This window comes from Pristis pectinata, chromosome 28 (assembly GCF_009764475.1).
Source record: "Pristis pectinata isolate sPriPec2 chromosome 28, sPriPec2.1.pri, whole genome shotgun sequence".
Taxonomy (NCBI): domain Eukaryota; kingdom Metazoa; phylum Chordata; class Chondrichthyes; order Rhinopristiformes; family Pristidae; genus Pristis; species Pristis pectinata.
Window position 1 is genome coordinate 99,497 of NC_067432.1, and position 24,176 is coordinate 123,672.

General features: G+C 42.5%; 2 protein-coding genes across 4 annotated transcripts in view; one reads left to right on the forward strand and one right to left on the reverse strand.

Annotated features, from left to right (window-relative positions):
* The window catches only part of ints14 (integrator complex subunit 14), a 33,605-nt gene extending 20,468 nt beyond the window's left edge, over positions 1-13,137 (forward strand). For all 3 annotated transcript variants that reach the window (XM_052040176.1, XM_052040173.1, XM_052040175.1), the window contains exons 8-13: positions 2,785-2,877; positions 4,029-4,173; positions 4,780-4,913; positions 5,023-5,141; positions 11,244-11,309; positions 12,677-13,137. In XM_052040176.1, the coding sequence (XP_051896136.1) occupies positions 2,785-2,877; positions 4,029-4,173; positions 4,780-4,913; positions 5,023-5,141; positions 11,244-11,309; positions 12,677-12,928 (809 nt within the window). In that variant the 3' untranslated portion in view covers positions 12,929-13,137. The remainder of the gene's footprint in view (positions 1-2,784; positions 2,878-4,028; positions 4,174-4,779; positions 4,914-5,022; positions 5,142-11,243; positions 11,310-12,676) is intronic.
* Positions 13,138-17,071: 3,934 nt separating this feature from the next.
* Positions 17,072-24,176, reverse strand: part of hacd3 (3-hydroxyacyl-CoA dehydratase 3) — a 60,440-nt gene continuing 53,335 nt past the window's right edge. The window contains exons 9-11 of the mRNA XM_052040181.1: positions 21,643-21,749; positions 21,313-21,444; positions 17,072-20,393 (exon numbers count right to left, since the gene is read on the reverse strand). Of these exons, the coding sequence (XP_051896141.1) occupies positions 20,317-20,393; positions 21,313-21,444; positions 21,643-21,749 (316 nt within the window). The 3' untranslated portion in view covers positions 17,072-20,316. The remainder of the gene's footprint in view (positions 20,394-21,312; positions 21,445-21,642; positions 21,750-24,176) is intronic.

Genomic DNA, 24,176 nt, shown 5'->3' on the forward strand with positions numbered 1-24,176 from the left:
ACCTTTTTTGAACAAGGGGACAACATTCGCAACCCTCCAATCCTCTGGCACCATCCCCGTGGACAACGAGGACTCAAAGATCCTTACCGGCGGTTCAACAATCTCCTCCCTAGCCTCTTGAAGCAGCCTGGGGAAAATCCTGTCAGGCCCCAGAGATTTATCTGTCTTAATATTATTTAACAACTTCAACACATCCTCTCTCTTGATATCTACAACCTCGAGAACATTACCCTTACCAGCACTCCCTTCCACGTCATCAAGACCCCTCTCCTTGGTGAATACCGAAGAGAAGTATTCATTGAGAACTTCTCCCACTTCCGCCACCTCCAGTCACATTGTCCCACCTTTGTCTTTAATCGGACCTACCTTTACCCTAGCCATCCTCCTCCCCTTCACGTACTTGAAAAAGGCCTTGGGATTTTTCTTAACCCTACTAGCCACCGCCTTTTCATGTCCCCTTCTAGCTCTCCTCAGCCCTTTCTTAAGTTCCTTCCTCGCTACCCTATATTCCTCACGGGCCCTGTCTGAACCTTGCTGCTTATAAAAACAATTGTCAGTGGGGAAAAAGAGGGTTAGAGACTTGCAATAGTGAAGTTATTTTTCCTGCAGGATTTTCAAATAAAGGGTGTTTTTTAATATCTATATGCTTGTTTTATGTTGTTACTGTATGTTACATTGTTTAACAGGGTATTGTTGCACAAGTATTAATAAAAGATTGCTTGTCAATTTCCAATGGCCTCCCTTGGTGTAACCAGCAGCTTGTGTTATGAAGAGACATTGGTGTCTCATTACTGCAGGGAGGTTACATGTAAACAGATTTTTTCCCAAGACTTTTTCTTTTCAAGACAGCTTTTTTTCTGCTTGTCAATTTTCAAATTAAGTCATAAGTGGTTCTCTCTATCCTCATTGAAATCGTGTTATATCCAACTCGCCAAGGATATATCATGGCCCCTTTTAGCCTTAAGTTCTCTCCTGCTTCATTTATATTCCTCAGACTGTCCAATTTAAAATAAGATTTCTTCTTAGTCACATGTACATTGAAACACAGTGAAATGCATCTTTGCATGTAACGTTCTGGGGCAGCCCGCAAGTGTTGCCATGCTTCTGGCACCAACATAGCATGCCCACAACTCCTAACTGCTGCATCTTTGGGAACATGGGAGGAAACCAGAGCACCCAGATGGAACCCATGCAGTCCACAGAACAATACAGGCCCTTCAGGCCACCATGCTGTGCCAACCTTCAAACCACTCCTAAGACTATCTAACTCTTTCCTCCCACATATCCCTCTATCCTAAATTCCTCCATATGCTTATCTAACAGTCTCTTCAACTTGACCAACGTATCAGCCTCCACCACCACCCCAGGCAGTGCATTCCATGCACCAACCACTCTCTGGGTGAAAAACCTCCCTGTGACATCTCCCTTGAACTTCCCACCCATTACCTTAAGGCCATGCCCTCTTGTATTGAGCATTGGTGCCCTGGGAAAGAGGCGCTGGCTGTCCACTCTATCTATTCCTCTTAATATTTTGTATACCTCTATCATGTCTCCCCTCATCCTCCTCTCCAATGGGTAAAGCCCTAGCTCCTTTAGTCTCTCCTCATAATCCATACTTTCCATGATGAGTCCTGACAGGCAGCAGCTGAAACTGAACCCAGGTTGCTGGATTTCAAAGTTTTCTTAAAATCCAGAAATATAATTGAAGGTAATTGTGGAAGGGAATTTGTTGTCCACAGCTGATCCTGACTGTGTGTGATTCTATCCAACACATGAATACAGGAAGAGAAATTTGCAGGACTGTGGGGAAGAGGACGGGAGTGAGACTGATTTAATATCTTTTACAGAAGAAGCACATGCAATGGCTTCCTGTGTCCCTGATGATACAAAATTTGAAATATAAGCCAAATTAGTTGTCTGGTGTTCATTACCATGGTGTCTATTTATTTTGGGAAGGAATAAACATTTTTCCCCTTGGGTCACTGGCAGTTAAGGAGCAGGGTTGCATACAGTTACATCACACACAGAATTGCATTAAGTGGTTATGCAAACTGCCACCAGACCCCATTGTCCTTGTTGGTGATTATTCCAGCTTCTTCCCATTAACTTCACTAATCACATCCTCCTTTTCTCCACCTTTGCCTTAAATCCATCAGTACCATTTACCTAACTACTTTGTGGGGAAAAGTTCCACATTCTGACTGCTTGTCTGGGTAAAGTGTTTTTCTGTGAGGTTTATAATATGCAAGGTGATCATTTTCATGCTCTGTTTTTAATTGTCCGTTCTTAAGCTGGAAGGATTTGTGCAGATTTACAGTTTGTCCAATTTATCAAAACTACAGTGCTAATAAATAGAATGCTGAAGAGTACTTTGGCACAGCTCAGTAGGAGGGACATAAGGAATACGATCAGTGGGAGGCTATCTGGTCCTTCAAACTTGCTCTGCCAGTCATCAGGATCATGGCTGATCTATCTCTGCTCCATTTTCCTGCACTATCCCCACATCCCTTGATTACCTTAATGTCCAGAAATCAATTGACCTCTATTTTGAATTAATTCGTTTACCGAGCTTCCACAGCCCTCTAGAGAATTCCAAAGATTCAGCACGCTCAATGAATGAGCATCTCTTGGCTGTGGTCTATATCCAGTGTAAACCTAAAGCTGTATACCCTTTCAATTATAACATCCTGCAGAAGTTGCCCCCTAGTGTCCGATCTAAGTTCCAGGATTGCATGGAGAGAGGAAAGTCTGTTTTTTATTTTAAACACTTATTTTCTTTTCTAGAGTTGGATATTGTGGGATTTATAAAGATTGCTGATATCGCCAGCCCCCCTGTCCTCTCTCGACATTTGGTCTTACCTATAGCTCTGAATAAAGGTGAGTTCTCACTCTGAGTATCGATAGAGAGCACAAGTCGCGCTGTAGCATCCTGTCACTGACTGGGCATTAAAACAGACAATGTTGCAAACACTCAGCAAGTCAGGCAGCAGAAACAAAATGGTGAGAGAAACAAACTATGTTTCAGATTGAAGTTCTTTCATTAGAACTGGAAAAATGAGAAAACAAGTCACAAGTTGCCTAAAGGTTGGGGAAGGGATGGATAGAACAGACAGAATATTTGTGATGGGTGAGGCTAGGGTTGCCAGGTGATTCCAATGCTTATGGAGCCATCTAGCCAATAGATTAATGAGAGCAGTTGGAGAGAATAAACAAAGGGACATGTTAAAGCTGTTAAATGCATGTCAGGGTTGATACTGAAACCAAAAGGAGAATGCCGGAAATGCCCAGCAGATCCAGCAGTATCTGTGACATGAGGAAATCTTTAACCTTCTGTAGAACTGGCTAGTTCTGATACAAACAGGAACTCAAGGCCCTGGAGCTGTGAGGCAGTTGCATCCCAGGGATACTGCAGAGCATTATTACACTAACACAGGGCAGGCCCTATTGTTGGGGCTTATTCATATAGAGATCTATGATTCACTAAACTTATGGGCCATTTCTCTCTGGAATGATTCCATGGTTCTTGGCTATCCAGCAGAGACTCCACCTTGTGCCAGTTTCTGAGCAGAATAGTGTGAATCCTGGTGTGGATCAGAATTTGGTTTATGAAGGTGGGAATGGAATTACTCTGCAAGAGAGTAATGTGGAAAAGATGCCTTACAAGGTTGGGATAAAAACAGGAAGTGCTGAAGACACCCCATAGGTCAAGTAGCAACTGTGGAAAGAAATTTTCCACAGTTGCTACTTGAGGCAAATGCACTGGGGGCTTTTAAGAGGTGCTTGGATGGGCACATGAATGAGAGGAAAATGGAGTAACATGGGCATTCTGTAGGTAGGATGGAATAGCTATGTTGGCACAACATTGTGGGCTGAAGGACCTGTTCTGTGCTGTACTGTTCTGTTCTAAATAAATTTAATGCTTCAGCTTGAAGAATTGGGTGCAGTTATCATGGAGTCACTTTGTTTGTGTGCTGGTGTTTCTGTTTGCAAATAGGTAACTGAGTGTTTGTTTTCTTTTGCTTTGGTAGAAGGTGATGACTTGGGGACTGGTTTACCTGAAGAAACTGAAGATGAGAATTCTGCTTCTCAAATTGCTGGAAAGATGCCTTCATTTTGTGTCTTGCTCCATGGCAGTCTGAAAGTAGAAGGGATGGTGGCTATTGTGCTGCTTGGGTGAGGAGCTGTACACCAACGTCCTGTGAAGTCACACATCATTTGAATAACAATGACTCTAATTGAGCAGGTTTTATTCAATATCATGGAAAGATGTTACAATAATTCTCTACTTCTGAATAGTTGGGTGTGAATAGGGACTTCATGGCCGCCTTTATACTGGACTGATGATCGCCTTCCTAGAAAATGAGAGGGAAGCAGAGAGGTCAATTTCCTCTGGGAAGCTTGAATTCCAGCCTTTTTGCATTGGCTTTGTATGGTGGTGGGGGGGGGGGGGAGGATTTCTGATGTCATTTTCTTCAGTTCTGCTCCATAGTGCTTACTGACCCATGTACTTTCCATGTACTTGATTATTTTGTACAAAGTGACTGCATTACCCAGTACACACTCCTGGCTTGTAATTATTCATATCAGTTTTGGCTTTTGTAAGTCACTCATTAACAAGAAGGCCACTGATGACCAAGAAGGTCAATGACTGATTTCTCGGTAACCATTATGCAAAGCTATTTCCACCTCTCATGACTCATTCATTCCCTCTTGCCCATCAATCTTACTACCCCTCACTGGAACCTGATGACTGATTTATTAATTAGTTTGTCTTCCCAGGCCAGACTGGTATGGGATGCTGTACTCACAGGCTGACAGCAAAAAGAAATCCAATCTGATGATGTCCTTGTTCGAGCCTGGTCCAGAGCCACTTCCTTGGCTTGGTAAGATGACACAGCTGGGACCCATTTTAGGTGCGTATGAAGTAGGAATTCCTAAACAGGAATATAGGGCCCTGTGATATTAATAATTCCCATATTTGATTCATTATTTCATTAAAATCATTATTTTGATTAACTTCAGATGCTGAAGAAAACCCTTATGGTGAAGATGACAGCAAGAGCCCATTTCCCCTTCAGCCACGGACAAAGCGCAGTTATGCACAGAATGTTACAGTGTGGATTAAGCCTAGCGGACTGCAGGTTGGTATTGTAGGTTGTTATCATACTGGTCTGCAGGTTCTTGAGTTCCCAATCATCATCATCACTAGCTAATGGTTGGCCATGTGGATCTTTACCTTGATCTTTAAGTATAGTAGAAACAAAAGGATAGCTAAGGAAAGTCCCCTCAAGAACCAAAGAGGTAATATACTGTATATGTGAGGCTGCGGGATATGAGCAAGGTGAATGAATACTTGTCAGTATTTACCAGGGTGAAGGAAATGGAGACTGGAGAATTAAGGGGAGGGGCTCGCTGGTATTTTGGAGCATGTCTATATCAGGAAGGAGGAAGTGCTAGAAATATTGATGCATGTTAGGGTCGATAAATACCCAGGGCCTCTCAGGATCTATCCCAGGATGCTAAGGGAAACAAGGAGATTTGGAGATTTTTACATCTTTGTTAGCCCTGGTTGAGGTACCAGAAGATTGGAGGATATCTAATACAGTCGTACAGCATGGCAACAGGCCCTTCGGCCCAACTCATCCTTGCCAACCATGGTGCCCATCTAAGCTTGTCCCATTTGCCCACGTTTGGCCCATATCCCTCTAAACCTTTTCCATCCATGTACATGTTATCCCCTTGTTCAAAAAGGGGAGGAGGGATAGCCTAGAAACTACAGGCTGGTGAACTTTATCAGTGGTTGGGGAGTTGTTGAAGGTTCTGAGGGTCAGGATTTATGATCACTTGGAAAGGCAGGAGCTGATTAGAGTCATAGTCATACAGCATGGAAACAGGCCCTTCGGCCCAACTCGTCCATGCTGACTCTGTTGACCAGCGAGCTAGTCCCATCTGCCTGTGTTTGGCCCATAGCCCTCCTATCCTATCCATGTACTTATCTAGATTGCTTTTAAATGTTGTTAATCTGCCTGCCTCAACCACTACTTCTGGCAGTTCATTCCAAATATGCACCATCCTTGGTGGGAAGAAGCTACCCCTGATGTCCCTTTTAAATCTCTTGCCTCTGATCTTAAACCTATTCCCTCTTGTTTTTAGCACCTCCACCCTGGGAAACAGACAATGTGTGCTTTCACCCTGTCTATGCCGCTCATGATCTTGTATACCTCTATCGGATCATAGAACAGCACTGCACTGGACAGGCCATTCAGCCCACAATGTTGTGCCAATCTTGATACCAACTTATACTTAATGTCCTCCTCGTGCATTATTCATATCCCTCCATTCCCTTAATATTCATGTTTCTATCTAAAAGCCTCTTAAATGCCACCGAACTGCCTGATTCTACTATTAACCCTGGTAACCCATTCCAGACACCTACCATTCTCTGCATTTATATAAAAAAAAGAAGCTTGCCCCTGACGTTGCCTTTAAATTCCCACTCCCACCACCACCACCACCCCCCACCCAACAAAAGCATTTCTTCTGGTGTTTGACATTTCTACCCTGGGGAACAGATTCTGACTGTGCTTTCATAATTTTAAAAACCTCTATCAGGTCACCACCCACCCGCTGATGCTCTGAGGAAAACAACCCAAGTTTGTCCAACTTCTCTTTATAGCTCATGCCCTCTAATCCTGGTAAACTCTTTTGCATCTTTTCCACAGTCTCCACATCTCCACATCATTTCCTTTAATGGCACAACCAGAGCTACACACAATACTTCAAGTGTGGTCTAACTAAATTTTTATATAGCTGCAGCGTGATCTTATACTCAACACCCCTACCAGAGAAGGCAAGCATTCCATGCACCTTCTTTACCACTTTATCCACTTGTGTAGCCACTTTCAGTGAAATGTGGAGCTAGACCCCAAGATCCCTCTGTACCTCAGTTCTATTAAGGGGCCTACCATTTACTGTGTACTTTCTCCTTCCATTTGACCTCCCAAAGTGCAACACCTCACACTTGCCTGGATTAAACTCCATCTGCCACTTCTCTGCCCATATCTGTAATTGATCTATATCCCACTGTATTCTTTGATAGTCCTTTACACTGTCCACAGTTCCACCAATCTTGGTGTCATCCACAAACTTGCTGATCCACCTATCTACATTTTCATCAAAATCTTTGATATATATCACAAACAATAGAGGTTCCAGCACTGATCCTTGCAGAACACCACTGGTCACAGACCTGCAGTCAGAATAACAGCCTTTGACCCCTACTGTCTATATTCTATGGGCAAGCCAGTTCCAAATCCAAACTTCAATTTTACCCTGGATCCCATGCATTTTATCTTCTGAATTAAGCTACCATGAGGGACCTTGTCAAATGCCTTACAACAGTCCACATAGATAACATCCACTGCCTTACCCTCATCAAGCACCGTTGTCACCTCCTCTAAAAACTCAATCAAGTTTGTAAAGCATGACCTACCCTGCACAAAGCCATGCTGACTGTCCCTAAGCACGCCGTGCCTTTCCAAATGCACATAAATCCTACCCATGTGTCATCAATAGCTTCCCTACCACTGACATGAGGCTCACTGGCCTATAATTACCTGGATTATCCCTATTTCCCTTCTTGAACAAAGGCACAACATTTGCTACTCTCCACTCCTCCAGGACCTCATCTGTTGCTAGTGAGGACACAAAGATCTTTGTCAAAGCCCCAGCAATCTCCTCACTTGCTTCTTTCAATATTCTGGGATATATGCCATCAGGCCCTGGGGATTTATCCACCTTCATGCTTCTCAGAAGACCCAGCACTACTTCCTCCTTAATCTCAAAATGTCCAAGCACATTAGCATGCTTACTCTGCTTTCACTATCTTCCAATTTCTTATCTGGAAATACCGATGCAAAGTACTCATTTAGTACCACAGCCACTTGCTCTGACTCCAAGCACACATTCCCTCCTTTATCCTTGAGTGGACCTATCCTCTCCTTAGTTACCTTCCTTAGTATAAGTATAAAATGCCTTGGGATTATCCTTGACCCTGCTCATCAAGGACATTTCATGGCCCCGTTTGGCCTGTCTTATCACCCCCCTGCCCCCGCCCCATCTCATCTAAAACAATGAAACCCAGGAATGTTGAGCTGCCAGTCCTGTCCCTCATGCATCCAGGTCTCTGTAATGGCAACATCGTAATTCCATGTACTCATCCAAGCTTTAAGTTCATCCTCCTTGCCTTTAATACTCTTAGTGTTGAAATAATAAATATATTATAGCCCCATCAGACCCACCATGTTATTAGCCTGTCCCTTGCTGTCCTTCCTTTCAGTCTTGTCATACCATCTTTCTTCCCATCAACCCTACCATCTGTTGTCCTGCTGCTGTGGTTCCCATCAAGGTCACCCCTCCATTTCCTATGCTCTGGAGAATAAAGATCTAGTCCATGCAACTTCTCCTTGTAACTCAGGCCCCCAAGTCAGCAGCATCCTGGTAAATCTTTTCTGCACTCTCTAGTTTAATAACATCTTTCCTATAACAGGGTGATCAGAACTGTACATAGTACTCCAAGTGAGGCCTCACCGACATCTTGTGTAACTGCAACATAACTTCCCAACTCCTAGACTCAGTGCCCTGACTGATAAAGGCCAGCATGCCAAATACCACCTTCACCACCCTATTTACCTGTGATGCTGCTTTCAGTGAACTATGCACTTGCACTCCAAGGTCACTGTTCCATAACACTCCCTAGGGCCCTACCATTCACTGTACAAGTCCTACCCTGGTTTGATCTCCCAATATGCAATACTTCACACTTAACTGAATTGAATCCTCAACCCACATACCCAGCTGATCAAGATCCCCCTGTAAATTTTCATAACTTTCTACACTGTCTACAATACCAATTATTTTAGTTTTATCTGCAGACTTGCATTCATATCCGAATCATTTATATAAATTACAAACAACAAAGGTCCCAGCATCGATCCCTGCAGCACACCACTGGACACAGGCCTCCAGTCCGAGAAACAACCCTCGACCATCACCCCCTGCTTCCTACCACTGAGCCAATTATGAATCCAATCTGCTGGATCCCATGGGATCTAACCTTCCAGACTAGCCTGCCATGAGGCACCTTGTCAAAGGCCTTACTAAAGTCCATATAGACAACATCCATTGCCCTGCCCTCATCTAACCTTTTGGTTACCTCAAAGAACTCTCAAGAGATTTGTCAGACGTGACTTCCATGCACAAAGCCATGCTGACTGTCCCGAATCAGACCCTGTCTCTCCAAATGTTGGTAGATCCTGTCCCTCAGAATCCCCTCCAGCAATTTACCCACCACTGATGTCGGAATCACTGGCCTGTAGTTTCCTGATTTGTTTTTGCTACCCTTTTTAAACAATGGTACCGTATAAGCTACTCACCTCACCTGTGGCCAGAGATGAAGCAAACATCTCCGCAGGGGCCTCTGCAATATCTTATCTAGCTTCCCACATAATCCAAGGATGCAGCAGGTCAGGCCCTAGGGATTTATCCACCTTAATGTACTTTAAGGCCTCCAATACCACCTCCTCGCTAAACCGTATATGGCCCACTCATGGCCCACACTACATGACTCATTTCCCCCATTTCCTTAGCTTCCATCGTTTCTCCACAGTAAAAACAAGGGAAATATTCATTAAAGAAATCTCTCCCATTTTCAATCAGCATGATTGGCCATGCTGATCTTTAAGGGGACCTTTTTTCTTAATACTTTTACTCTTAATATACCTATAGAATATCTTGATTTTTCCTCGCCTTGCCTACCAGATCCTTCTCAAATACTTTTTTTTTGCCCTTCTAACTTACTGTAAGTGCACTCCTGCACTTCTTGTAGTCATCAAGAGATTCACTAGTTCCCAATTGCTTATGCACGGTGTATGCCTCCTCTTTTACTTAACCCAGAGCCTCAATATCTCTCGTCAGTGAGGGTGCTTGAAACCTGCCAGCCTTGCCTTTCAGCCTAACAGGAACATGCAGGGCCTGAGCTCCTGACATCACATTTTTAAAAGCCTCCCACTTGGCAGATGCTCCTTTCCCTGCAAACAATCTTGCCCAATCAACCTCTGCATGATTCTACCTAATGGCTCCAAAATTTGCTCTGCCCCAGTTCAGGATCCTAACCTGTGAATTGGTCAGATCCTTCTCCATAACTATCTTAAAACTAATAGAATTGCGGTCACTGGATGCAAAGTGCTCGCCAACAGACACTTCCGCCACATGCCCTAACTCATTCCCCAGGAGAAGGTCCAGTGTTGTATCCCCTCTAGTAGGTCCCTCTGTATATTGATGAAGGAAGCCTTATTGGGCACATTTCACAAATTCCACTCTGTCCAAGCCTCTTACACTATGGTTGGCCCAGTCAATATTAGGAAAGTTTAAAATCTCCCACTAATACTACCTATTATGTTTACGACTAGCTGCAATCTCTCTGCATACCTGCTCCTCCAATTCCCGCTGACTACTGGGGGGTGGAGGGGGATCCCATCAGAGTGACCATTCCCTTGTTTCTAAGTTCTACCCGTATGGCCTCACTGGATGATTCCCCCAAGGTTATTCTCTCAAGACTGTTATGTCCTCTTTCAGCAAGAAGGCAACTCCATCTCCTCTTACCTGTAGCATCTGTATCCTGGAACATTGAGCTGCCAATCCTGCCCTTGCCTCAGCCATGTTTCTGTTATTGCTATGGTATCCCAGTCCCCAGAGCCATTTAAGGTGACAGGGGGATAGCTTAAAGGAGATAAGCGGAGCAAGTGTTTTTTGCATAGTGAGTGGTAGATGCCTGGAACAGGCTACTGGGCATAGTGGTGGAAGCAGATATGATGTGGTGTTTAAGAGGCTGTTAGATAGACAAATATGGAGAGAACGGAGAGATATGGATCACGTACAGAAAAAGAATTAGTTTAATTTGGCATTGTTTGGCACAGACATTGAGGGCCAAAGGGCTTGTTTCTCTGTTGTACGGTTCTCTGTATTGCAGGCTGTATGCTGAGTTTAATGTTCTCATAGTTCTCTGCATAGGTATAAGGAGACCTGCTGTAAGATATTGAGCTACCTGTATAATCCTTGCAGAGGTTCACAGCATTAGGAGCATCAACTGGACATCTTTAGAAACTCAACCATTTACTAACATGTTCAGAAAGGAATTATTGCCTTTAGCTGGTCTCTTGATCACCTCTTTCTCGTGTCTTCAGACTGATGTTCAGAAGATTTTAAGAAATGCCCGAAAACTTCCAGAAAAGACACAGACATTCTACAAGGTAACTGGCTGATCCTTGGGAAATTTGCATTAGCTATTTTCAGGCATTGAAATCTAAAGGACAGTGACAATCACAAGCCATAGGCTTGGGCAACAGCACAAGTATATTCACTGTGTAGTGTTATTACATCCTGGCCACCAGGTGGCCAACATTTGATAATTTTCTCTGAGATTTTATCATTCGAGGTGTTTGTTGCTCAGCGTGCTGATTATGGAAAGGCTGCTGCCTGCAGCAAAAATATTATATAAACAGTCTGCATATTGAGAGGTCTCTCTCATTGTAATATGTACATAAGAACATCAGAAATAGGAGCAGGAGGCCATCTGGCCTGTCGAGCCTGCTCCACCATTCAATAAGATGGTGGCTGAACAGGCTGTGGACTCAGATCCACCTACCTGCCTTTTCCCCATAACCCTTAATTCCTCTACTGTGCAAAAATCCATCTAACTTGTGTCCTAAATCTATTTAATGAGGGAGCCTCTGCTGCTTCCCTGGGCAGAGAATTCCACAGATTCACTACTCTCTGGGAAAAGCAGTTTGTCCTCATCTGTCCCAAATCTATTCCCCTGAATCTTGAGACTATGTCCCCTAGTTCTAATCTCACCTGTGAGTGGAATCCCTTTCATAATTTTTAGTAGTCGAGATCCACAGTCAGGGCAAAAAGCAAACTTCATTCCCTCTAAAGTGGCAACTGAAAGTACAAAAATTTTTATTTCCGCAAGCTGTGCTGCATTTTGTGTTTAAATATTTTGCCTTTTTGGGACTATCCTTCAAATTACATGTTGGAAATAGATACTGGAATCACAGGAGTGCATGAGCTTTGAACAATTCACCGCTTCACCCTGCCTTTCAGAGCAAAGTATTCTTTGGATTCTCTCTCGGCCTGTATCATGTAGAAATTCTAACATAGATCATCAATGGAATTTTTCCATTCTAAAATCACTGATTTTCTGTGGAAATTGCTCACGTGGCAGGGGATCCATTTTGGATCCCACTTCAACTTGCCCACTAATGGAATTCAAAGTCCCTGGTACCTTGTACATCTATTCCAGTCCATTGTTGGTAATTGGGGGAACAGAAGTATCTTAACTAGTATGTGACAGTGGGGAGTGGCTAGCTTTGATCTGGTGTTCAGACTAGGTGCCAGATCCAGTCTAGACTTGCTGCAGTTAACATGGTTCATGGCTGAACAGTCTGAGTGCTGAAGTGAAGCTCTTATTGAGGTGCAGGTACGTTTAAGAAAATGGTATGGATGCCGAAGCTGGACACCTTGGCTGGGTGCTGTGTGCTCCTTGGCCTCAAATCCTTTACTGAGCACACATTGTATTTTAAAAGCGTCCAATCCATGAGTCTGTTTCCTTCCACAGGAACTGAATCGGTTGAGAAAGGCAGCCCTTGCATTTGGATTTTTGGACCTGCTGAAAGGCGTGGCAGATATGCTGGACCGTGAGTGCACACTGCTCCCAGACACAGCCCATCCTGATGCTGCATTTCAGCTCTCTCATGCTGCCCAGCAGCTTAAGTTAGCCAGCACTGGGAACTCTGAATATGCAGCTTATGAACACAATATCACTCCACTGCAGACAGACTTTTCCAGCAGCAGCACTGACAGAATTTGACTGAAGTTGGAGTATTTTTGGTTCACTTTTGAGGACCTTTTTTGATATTCTGGTGCTGTGCACGAGGATATAGCGACGGGCATGGGTCTGCAAGAAAAAAAATGCTGCGGAATTTCTCTGGGACGTTAGTAAATCATGAAGTCTACAATCCATATTTTTAAATAAACTTCAGCTTTTGTTACTGTTGAAGCTGATTAAAATCTCCATAATTTAATGGCACTCTGTTAATTTCCTCTACATGCTGAGGGTACATGGCAGCTGAAACAAGACTTCAATCCCTATCTCAAACTCAGATTGAGATGAAACATTGATCTTCTCCATTGCTCCTGAGGCAGCTGTACTTCATTGGTACAGTCACTCAGCTCGGCACCTGTTTGCTAATCAGAACGCAGATAGAGAAGGAAATCTGCTACTCTTCTGCAGTTTGGCCTTTGTGAATCCAGACCTCGACATCGTGGTTCACTCTTAATTTCACACTGAAATGGCTTATGTTAAACAGAAGAAAACTGCATGGCATTGAACATGAGTCTAAACGCAGCAATATTGTTCCAGCCCAGCTGTCTTTTAGAACTATCTCTGGTTGTTCTTGAGGACTTGCTTAGCAGAGATATTGCTATGATGAAAAACATGATGGTGCTGGAGGAACTCAGCAAGCCAGGCAGGCAGCATCTGTGCCGAAAAGCAGGTGGCCAATGTTTTGGCTCAGGACCCTTCTTCAGGTCCAAAGATAGGAAAAGGGGAAGCCCAGTATAGGAGCAGTGATAGGTGGACAAGAGGGGAGGCAGGGTGGGCACAAGGTGGTGATAGGTACATGCAGGTAAGAGATAGTGATGGCAGGTGTGGGGGAGAAGGGGAGAGCAGATCCATTGGGGGATGGGTCAAAGGTAAGGAGAGAAAGGGACAAAAAAAGGTAGTTTTAAAAAAAAGGCTAGGAAAGGGAAGCATGGTGGTTGGGGTGGGGGGGGGGGGGAGGTGGGGATTACCTAAAGTGGGAGAATTCAATGATGTTCATGCTGTTAAGCTGTAAGGTTTCAAGATGGAAAATGAGATGCTGTTCCTCCAGTTTGCACTTGGAATTCTCCTGGCAGTGGAGGAGGCTGAGGACTATCTCTGGACTAGGAGATATGTCTAGAACAGTCAAGCAACAGATAGGAGTGGTGCCTCTAGCAGTCCTCAACATTGCCATGAGAATTCATGAGTTCTAGAGTCATCAGAAACAGGAAGGGAGGAATCACTCTATTGGGAGTATTCTGTAGACTGACACCACCCCCCCCCCCCCCCCCCCCCCCCCAAATATCAACACACACTGAGGAACAGAGCGGGAGGCAGATTTTGGAAAGGTGCAAAAATAACAGGGTGTCATGGGTGATTTCAACTTCCCTAATATTGATTGGCACCTATTTAGTGCAAAACGTTTGGATGGGACAGAATTTATTAGGTGTCCAGGAAGGAGCCCTGATGCAATGTAGACAGGCTGACTACAGGAGAGGCCATTCTGGATCTGGTACTAGGCAATGAACCTGGTCAGGTATCAGATCTCTCAGTGGGTGAGTATTTTGGAGACAGTGACAACTCCCTGACTTTTACCCTTGCCTTTGGAGAGGGATAGGAGCAGACGGTATGGGAAAATATTTAATTGGGGGGGGGGGGGGGAGGAATTATGATGCTATTAGGCAGGAAACTTGGGAGTGTAAATTGGGAGCAGATGTACTCAGGGAAATGCACAATGGAAACGTGGAGGTTTCGAGATCACTTGCAAGGAGTTCTGGATATGTTTGTCCCATTGAGGCAGGAAAAGGATGGTAGGGTGAAGGAATAATGCTGGATAAGAGATGGAATATCTAGTGAAAAGGAAGAAAGAAAATTACTTAAGGTTTAGAAGGTAAGGACCAGACAGGGCTCTGGAGTTGCAAGGTAGTCAGGAAGGAGCTTAAGAATGGAGAACTGGAAGGGGGCATGAGGCCATGGTGAGAAGGATTAAGGAAAATCCCAAGGCATTCTACTCATGTGACGAACAGGAGGATGACTACAGTGAGGGTAGGTCCTTAATGAATACTTTACTTCAGTATTCACCTGTGAAAAGAGACCTTGACATCTGAGGACAGTGTAAAACAGGCTGATAAGCTAGAACATGTCAGTGTCAAGGAGGATAACTTTTGTAAAACATTGGGATAGATAAACCCCCAGGGCCAGATGGGATATATCCCAGGATACTAAGGGAAGAGATTTCTGAGCCATTAGTGATGATCTTTCTGTCCTCACTGGCCACAAGAGTAGTACCAGATGATTGCAGTGTGCAAATGTTATTCCTTTGTTCAAGAAAGGAAGTGGGGATAACCAACTTATGGACCAGTGAGACTTGGTGGGCAAATTATTGGAAGGATTCTTAAGGACAGGAGGTATTGGTATATTGTCACGTGTACCAAGGTACAGTGAAAAGCTTGTCTTACAAACCAATCGTTCAGGTCAATTCATTACACAGTGCAGTTACATTGAGTTAGTACAGAGTGCATTGATGTAGTACAGGTAAAAATAGTAACAGTACAAAGTGTCACAGCTAGAGAAAGTGCAGTGCAATACGGTGCAAGGTCACAACAAGGTAGATCATGAGGTCATAGTCCATCTCATTGTATAAGGGAACTGTTCAATAGTCTATCACAGTGAGGTAGAAGCTGTCCTTAAGTCTGGTGGTACATGCCCTCAGGCTCTTGTATCTTCTACCCGACGGAAGAGGAGAGAGGAGAGAATGTCCCGGGTGGGTGGGGTCTTTGATTATGCTGGCTGTTTCGCCAAGATGATGAGAAGTAAAGACAGTCCAAGGAGGGGAGGCTGGTGTCCGTGATGCTCTGGACTGTGTCCACAACTCTCTGCAGTTTCTTGCGGTCCTGGGCAGAGCAGTTGCTGTACCAAGCCGTGATGTATCCAGATAGGATGCTTTCTATGGTAAATTGGTAAAAGTTGGTGAGAGTCAAAGGGGACAAACCAAATTTCTTTAGCCTCCTGAGGAAGGAGTGCATGGAATGCACTGCCGGGGTGCTGGTAGAGGCAGATACATTAGGGACATCTAAGACTCTTAGGCACATGGATGAAAGAAAAATAGAGGGGTATGTGGGAGGGAATACAGCAAAGCCTATGGGATTAGACAACATTCTAGTTGTAATGACTTGGACGCCAATAGCATTTATGCTGCTGTGCAGATAGAACATTAGCATTTAGCCAACAATGACTGCAATAGCCAGGACAAATACAATCCAGATAATTATTGCCCAATCTTTTCTCAGTTATCATTGATAGCACCAAACACCCAAGAACAGCAGTAGACTGATGTTGACTTGAGGGGTAACCTGATCTAAGATTGAGATGTATAGTTAGGGTAGATAGTCACAATTGATAAAGGTGCTGCCAATTTCAGAACTAATCTCATTACTGGAATTGTTCTGGTGAACCACTGCTCTGTCATTTATTACCTAGACCTCTCTTTCCTTAATGAAATGTCTCCAGCGCCAATCATCCCATGTGAATTACAAGTGAAATTTCCATCCTTCACAGTTTGGAACTATTCAGGATCATGGATGTGCTCAAACTATCCAACCCCTATTTGTACAATGAACTCAGTTTCTCTCCACTGCACTGCCTGATCTGCTGTCCACTTGTTTTCAGGTTTCAACAATGGCTCTGTCTTGCAATTCAGTTTGTTTTGTCTCTACTTGCACTCATTAATTTACTGACCAAACAGCTCTAGACATCAGAATCACCCAGCAAATTTCCCATTTAATTCTATCCATATATTATCACTAATATTTGGAGGTGATAACCGTCAATGTTTTCTGATCCTTGCTGTTGCTTCGCCACATCCAAACATATTTCGCACCATGATTTTCCAAACTAATATCCTTCCTCAGTGTTGTACTGATTTCCTGCGTTACTAAGTACTACCTCACCTCTCCTTTTGCCTATATTTTCTAAAATATTAGATAGCTCAGATGTTCAGTTGCAATCTTTGGTCACCCTGCAGTGAAAGCAACTAAATCATAAGTTTATTTGTTCTGCTAATTTATCTACCTGATCGCAATGTTTTATGGTTTCAGGTGTGATGCCTTCAAACATGCCTTTTTAAAACATTAGTCCCCTTTTGGATTTTTTGCATCATTCTATTTCTATTCTCATTAGCACTTGATGTTGGGAGTAGTCCTGAAATACTATCTTTGAGGTCCTACCTTCTAATTTACTTCCTAACTCCCATTGTCCAACTTGTAGGATCTTCTCCTTTTATTGAAACTTACACTGTTGATACCAGTGTGCACCACGACAACCAGCTGTGCACCCACTCACTTACTGATGGCCATAGCTGGATCACTGTTCCTGTGTTTTATCCTTATAAGACTATATATTACTTAAACAATGTATTTATTATTTAACAATTAGCCTTTGCTTGTTTTACTGTCATACATTTTAAATACAGTTTCCCAACCTGCCAAAGCCAACTTGCATGTCATGCTTTTGTGTTTCCCTTATTCATATTTAAAGACCCTGGATTCAGATTAAATTAAATCACTTACAATCTTTATATAAAATTCTATAAGGCTTTCTGACAACATGTCACTGCCAACAGGGAAGAACACAAAATATGTGACCCATACCTTCAGGAACAGTTATAGTACAAGGCTGGTACTAAGATTGTTGCAGCAAAATAGGAATTGCACATCATCCTCGCAAGGTTATTTTCATAATATTTACACTTTCATGTATTCATGCAAAATACATGCAAATATTTCAGCTCACTTAAAACTCTGCTGCCTTATCCTCAGCAACTCACCCATTGCCACAATGCCTGCTGATTTAATCAGATCTCCCTGTCAACTACACTGATCACATATTCCAATCCTTCCAATGCCTCGTCCATGTCCACCTCTCTAACCTACAGTAGTCATACTCCCCTCCAAAAACCATGTTTCTCCAGTCTGACCTCTGGTGCACCTCCCATCCTCTGCCTCACCACTGGTAGACATACTTAGAGCAGGAGGCCCAAAACCCAAATTTCCTGCCCAAACCTCCCATTTTTGCCCAAAAAGATGTTTCTTAAAATCTTTATTAGGCAATCTTTTAGTCACCCTTGGTAATTTCTCTCTGATTATGCTATTCTGCCTTGGGAAGTTAAAGGTAATACAAAAATGCTAGTTATACTAATGAATTTTCTACAAATCATTTAAACAAATGAATGAGATAGATTGGGAGGAGGCTTGTGAGAAGCACAAACACTGCCACAGACCAGTTGTGCCGAATAGAAAGTTTTATGTTGCAAGTGCTATTTCATACATCATATTTTTATAGATCCTATCCTTAAAGTGTATATTGTTAATTAATCGACCACTAATGAGTTTGCCTCAGATGTATTCCTATTTAAATCTCTTCACTTACCTTGTTCAGTTTCCTCCAATCACAAATGTATAGGTGCTGTTCAATTAGTAAAAATAACTAGCTGGAGGGGATGCAGAGTCATTCACCCTGGGGTTCAAGGGCATTGCAGCATCACTTAACTCTTCTTTGCCACATGTCAATAAAATTATTTTTAATGTATAAAATAGATTTCAGTGCAGTTCAAATAATGTTGTACACGGCAGTTCAATTTATGTGATTCAATGATAGAAACAAAGCACATACATAATTTACATTAAATTTGAAGCAGGTAGGTATCTAGCCTGACCGCCTGACAGAGTGGAAATAACACTTACCTCTGTTTAAGACTTGGTTCAAGTGTGTGTGTGTCTGTGTCTCTGAGAGAACATTTTGTTTCCGGGATGCTTCACATCATTATCATAATTTAACGCAGCCAAATTCCACAGCAACACATGGCAATCAAAAGAGCAGCAAAAGTAAGGAGAATAAAGCAGGATTAATGTAACTAGGTGCTTAATGGTCAGCATGGACTTGATGGGCCAAAGGACCTGTTTCTGCACTGTCTATAACACAGTAGCACGTCAAGTCTCAGCCACTCAGCACTGCTTAAAGAAATAGTCTGTGAGAAGACAAATTTCACCTTAGAAACCAACAACCAAAAGGAAACAGATGAACATAATCGATTTCTATTCCCAGAGAAAGGGGTTGAATTACTGTCTGTGGTCCTCAAGACACTGTTTGAAATCCCAAACTCTCTCATATTGAATAGAGATTGAATAGCTGTTGGGATTTCAACAGTATTGTTGAATAGTGACCTGATTGTAACACATAAAAACCTTTTGAGATTTTATATAATCCACAACAGTTTTCACACATGAGATCCGCAGTGGAAGAACAGCAACTAAGTGGGGGCTGTTGGCCCACATCAGAAGCTGCAGGAACTGAATGTCACAGAGGGGATTTAAACCACATTTTATGAGACAAAGTAAACTGAACCATTGATTATCACTGATGTTCAGTTTATTTGAAGCACAGTCCTTTTTTAATTATCTATAAATACCTATCCAACAAAAAAGTATGCTAATCTAAGCCACATAGTTATGCTTTTTAGAGCAATTTCATTGCTTATTTTTCTAAAAACTGCACAGTGCTGCAAACTGAAGATTTAGCAGCGTGCATATTGTAAATGATCAGATGTCTTTTGGGCAGTATTCCAACCTTGGGCACTTTATTGAAACGGACTATCAACCCCAGCATCACTTGTAGATTTGCCTCATGCATCGCGTTGTTATATAACCTGCATCAAGGTACCATCATTATATTCAATCAGATGTTTAATGTGAGCTGTCTTTCTAATTAGCTTAATGACAGAAATATTCTTAAGAATGAATCTTGGGTGACTGAGCAGCAGTGTAACTTTGTACCTATGCACTCATCTCAATGTACAACCTGTACTGGATTTCTCTGTTGAAGACTAACCCTAATGAAGATTAAAACACACTAAAAATTAATTTTTCCAATTCCAAAAAGACAAAGATTCATCTGTCTAATAATGCCCACCCAATCATTGAGATACCATTAGTTACACACTCATCTAAGTCAATCAGTCACTTCACAAGGCAAAATACAGAAACAAATATATTGAAAATTGCATTTTTTCCTAAGTGTAAATGATAATTTTCCTCACTCAAGCTGTGGATTTCCACAGACAGGTATTTATAAAAAGAAAAATTTAATGGCTGGCATGAGGTATGAAGGAATGTGTTTGGTTATAAAATACTCCTCACACTGGCAGCAAGACAGCAATGAGGTGAGAGTGGCTGCACACAAGGGTGGCGTAATGCCAGTGCAAGGTTGAATGGTTACTGAAATTTTACTGACACATTGGCGTGGCTTTCCTCATTTTCTACAAAATGACACTTTTTTAATATAAATGTAAGGTACACTGAATTGAATTGAATTGATCAAAGTGGTTCTTTGAGACAACCCTTCTAGTGCATCTTGCACTTCTTTGGTCGGAGTCGCTTGTAACGTTGTTTGTACAGGTGCCGGAAATTAACAAACAAACCTGGAAAACAGAAGAATTGGATCATAATGCACACAGGTATCTGATAAACAAGTTGTCACAAGCCAAGCTCTTCTAATACTACTCATGAGATCATCACATAATTCCATGAAATTCCTCTCTAATAATTTAATCAAGGTAATAACCTCTCATTGCAAAAACTACCTGCTGCATGTTGACCACACTTCTAAAAGTCCTTCACTGAAGGTTAAGTGCTTTGGAGCATCCTGTAGTGGTCAAGGATATCACACAAATGCCAAGTTCTTTAATTTTCCATTTTAAGCAAACAAGTTAACTATAACACCCTTAAACAGGGGACAAACAAAATTAGTTTACATTGGAATAGTGTAGCTTTAGAGCAAAAGCAGGTTCACATTGGCTTAAATGACCCCAGTATGTAAAGGCAGTACTCCAAGGCTATTCATAGCAATCCCTGGGCTGTGCTGAGTTTGACAGCTGTTACCAAGTCAGAGATAGGAAGTATTGCAGTTGTCCAAAATCACTGTTTTCACAAAAGTTATTAATACAATTTTCATGGATAGACACAAAACTGTGTTAGTTCTCACTCATGTTTATAATACCATAACCCTACTCTATACAAAAAGAGCCCATGGGAATGATTTTAAAGCATAATCTCATTTGAATTCTCAGAAACATTAATCCATTGCAGTCAATGTCAGGTTTTTAGCCACTCCCTCGAATACAGATACTTAGTCTCAGCATATTATTCTTAAACTTCTTATTCAAACCCTTTATTGACTGTGGGTGCAGAGGAGACAGATACTGGACTCGTCTCCCTTGTGTAGAGACCCCATTTACAGTTAAGTTCAAAATTGATTTATCATTCAAGCCAATTTAGCAGCGGTTTGACAAACTGAAATATATAAAACATATAAGAATTTGACCAGGGACTGGTACTTACCCAAGAACATGATAATAAGGTAACCTTGTAGAAAATAGGAAAAGCTGAATGAGATGTTGAGTGGGTTGGGCAGCTGGACAGTAAATCTTCCAGTTTCCTCGAAGTATGGAATAGACTGAACCACACAAACCGCTGTGTAAGAGAGAGGGGGAATGCAAGTGAATCTTCACAGGCACACAAACCAGCAATTATGTGCAGATTCCACAAAAGACAGTCACTAGAAATTCATATTTCACTCAAATAGAGTGGAAACACAGACATTACTTCACAGCTCAATCAGTCATAATTTAGCAGTAACATAAAAAGCATACAAAAAATTTAACAACCAACCTTCTGAAATGACTCCCAGTGGATAAAGAGGGATCCAGATGGTGTATCGGATCCACGTCAGTATTTTCCATTCTGTTCCTATACATGATAGCATGTAGTAGGGGTACCTGTTTCATTAAAAGAATGATTCATATATATGACCTAATTTCAGTAGCATACAAAACCCACACAGAGGGCAGATGTGGCTTTTCCAAGATAAATGTATCCTCTCAGTGTAAAGTCCCCCTTTCTTAAATACTGTAACTGCTCCACGATTATGCAGAAGTCAGTACAAATCCAGGTACCTTGTAAATAACCCTGCAGGTCAAGTTCAATTTCACTAACTGTGCACAAAAAGGACATGAAAGTGATGGTTCCTCCTTTCCCCCATGTATACCTCACAGATAAATGGCAGTACAGAAGCCATCATGCATAAAATTATCCTAGGCTGTGTAGCTGTGATTGCTAACATCTCCTAATTAAACAAAGGCATGGTGCAACAACATGAAACGGTTGCAATAAGTTGCCATTTTCATTACATTGCTAATGACCCTCTGTCATTATTCCCTTAGAAACAAGACTCACTTCCTAACCAAATTACTGGGTCTAACTTCACCAGAACGAGTCAAATTGACTTAAGAAAAACAGTCTATATCTGAAGCAGTTTGAGATGTGCAACATTCTGGTTATTAAGTCAGGTAACACAGGACTTCATCTTTGGTTCCTTGTACATGTCCCCACCTGATACATGGAAAGATGGGAAGGAATAACATTGAAGGAATGCAGTGTACAAGTCTTTCCCAGCTACGAATGCCCGACTTATATACAACCTGTACATATGAATGTGCATTTGGGAGACCAGCAGAATGGATATGCTGGCTGATGTGGGCCTACAACCATCTTTTGCTGCCTGGGAACTTGGTTCACGGCCGCATTTCCAACTGCGAACCATTCAGGTTACTGTCTCCACCTTCACTCTCTCCTCTCCTCCCCCCACCCCCCCATCTTCCTCTTTTTTTGTCTACCTCCATCTATCATCCACCTACTTCTGTTTCCTAATTCCACCAGTCCCCCTCTCCTACTATGCTTGATCAGCTCATCATCCTTCACTTCCCACCCTCTCAGTCCACTAATCACCTCTGGCTCACACCTCACTACTCCCCCCTAGAATGAGAGTCATACAGCATGGAAACCGGCCCTTCGGTCCAACCTGTTTGTACCGTCCAAGATGCCCATCTAAGCTAGTCCCATTTGCTCGCATTTGACCCACATATCTAAACCTTTCCTATCCATGTACCTGTCCAAGTGCCTTTTATAAGATGTAACTGATTGAACCACTTCTGGCAGCTCATTTCCATATACCAACCACCCTCTAGGCGAAAAAGTTAAAAGTTATCCCTCAGGGTCCATATTAAATCTCTATCTTAAACCTATACCCTCTAGTTCTTGATTCTCCAACCCTGGGAGAAAGACCATCATGATTTTATGGACCTCCATAAGATCACCTCTCACTCTTTTACGCTCCAATGAACAAAGTCCTAGCCTGCTCAATCTGTCTCCGCAACTCAGTCCCTCGAACAACATCCTCAAATATTTTATGTACTCTTTCCAGCTCGATGGCATCTTTCCTATAGCAGAGTGACCAAAACTGTACACAATGCTCCAAATTCAACCTTACCAAGGTCTTGTACAACTGCAACATAACATCCCAATTTCTATACTTAGTGCCCTAAGTGATGAAGGCCAGCATGCCAAAAGCCTTCTTCGCCACCCTTTCTATGTGTGACACCACTTTCAGGAAACTATGTACTTGTACACCTAGGTCTCCCTGCTCCACAACACTCACAGGGCCCTAAGCATTCACTGTGAAAGTCCTATCCTGATTTGTCTTCCCAAAATGCAACACACTTATCTGAATTATACTCCATTTGCTATTCCTCAGTCCACGTACCCAGTTGATCAAGATTCCTCTGTAAATCCTATAGCCACCTTCAGTGTCTACGACACCACCTCTGAGAACCTACTAACCATGCCTTGTACACTCTCATCCAAATCTTTGATATAGATGACAAATGACAGTGGACCTAGATCTGATTCCCCAAGGCACACCACTAGTTAAAGGCCTCCAGTCTGAAAAACAACCTTCCACCATCACCCTCTGCTTCCCACCATTAAGCCAATTGTAAATCCAATTAGCCAGCTCTCCCCGAGTCCCATGAAATCTAACCTTCCATAGTAGCCTACCAGGCAGAACCTTATCAAAGCCCTTATTGAAGTCCATATAGACTACATCTATTGCCCTGTCTTGACCTTCTTGGTTATTTCTTCAAAAGAACTCAATAAAAATCATGAGACATGATCTCCCATGCGGAAAACCATGGTGATTATTCCTAATCAAGTTCCAAGTGCACGTACATCTTATCCCCTCTGTACCTACCTACTTCAGATGTTAGGCTTACTGGTCTATAGTTCCGAGGATTTTCTTTGCAGCCCTTCTTAAATAAAGGCACAACATTAGCCACCCTCCAGTCTTCTAGCACTTCACCTGTGGCTAA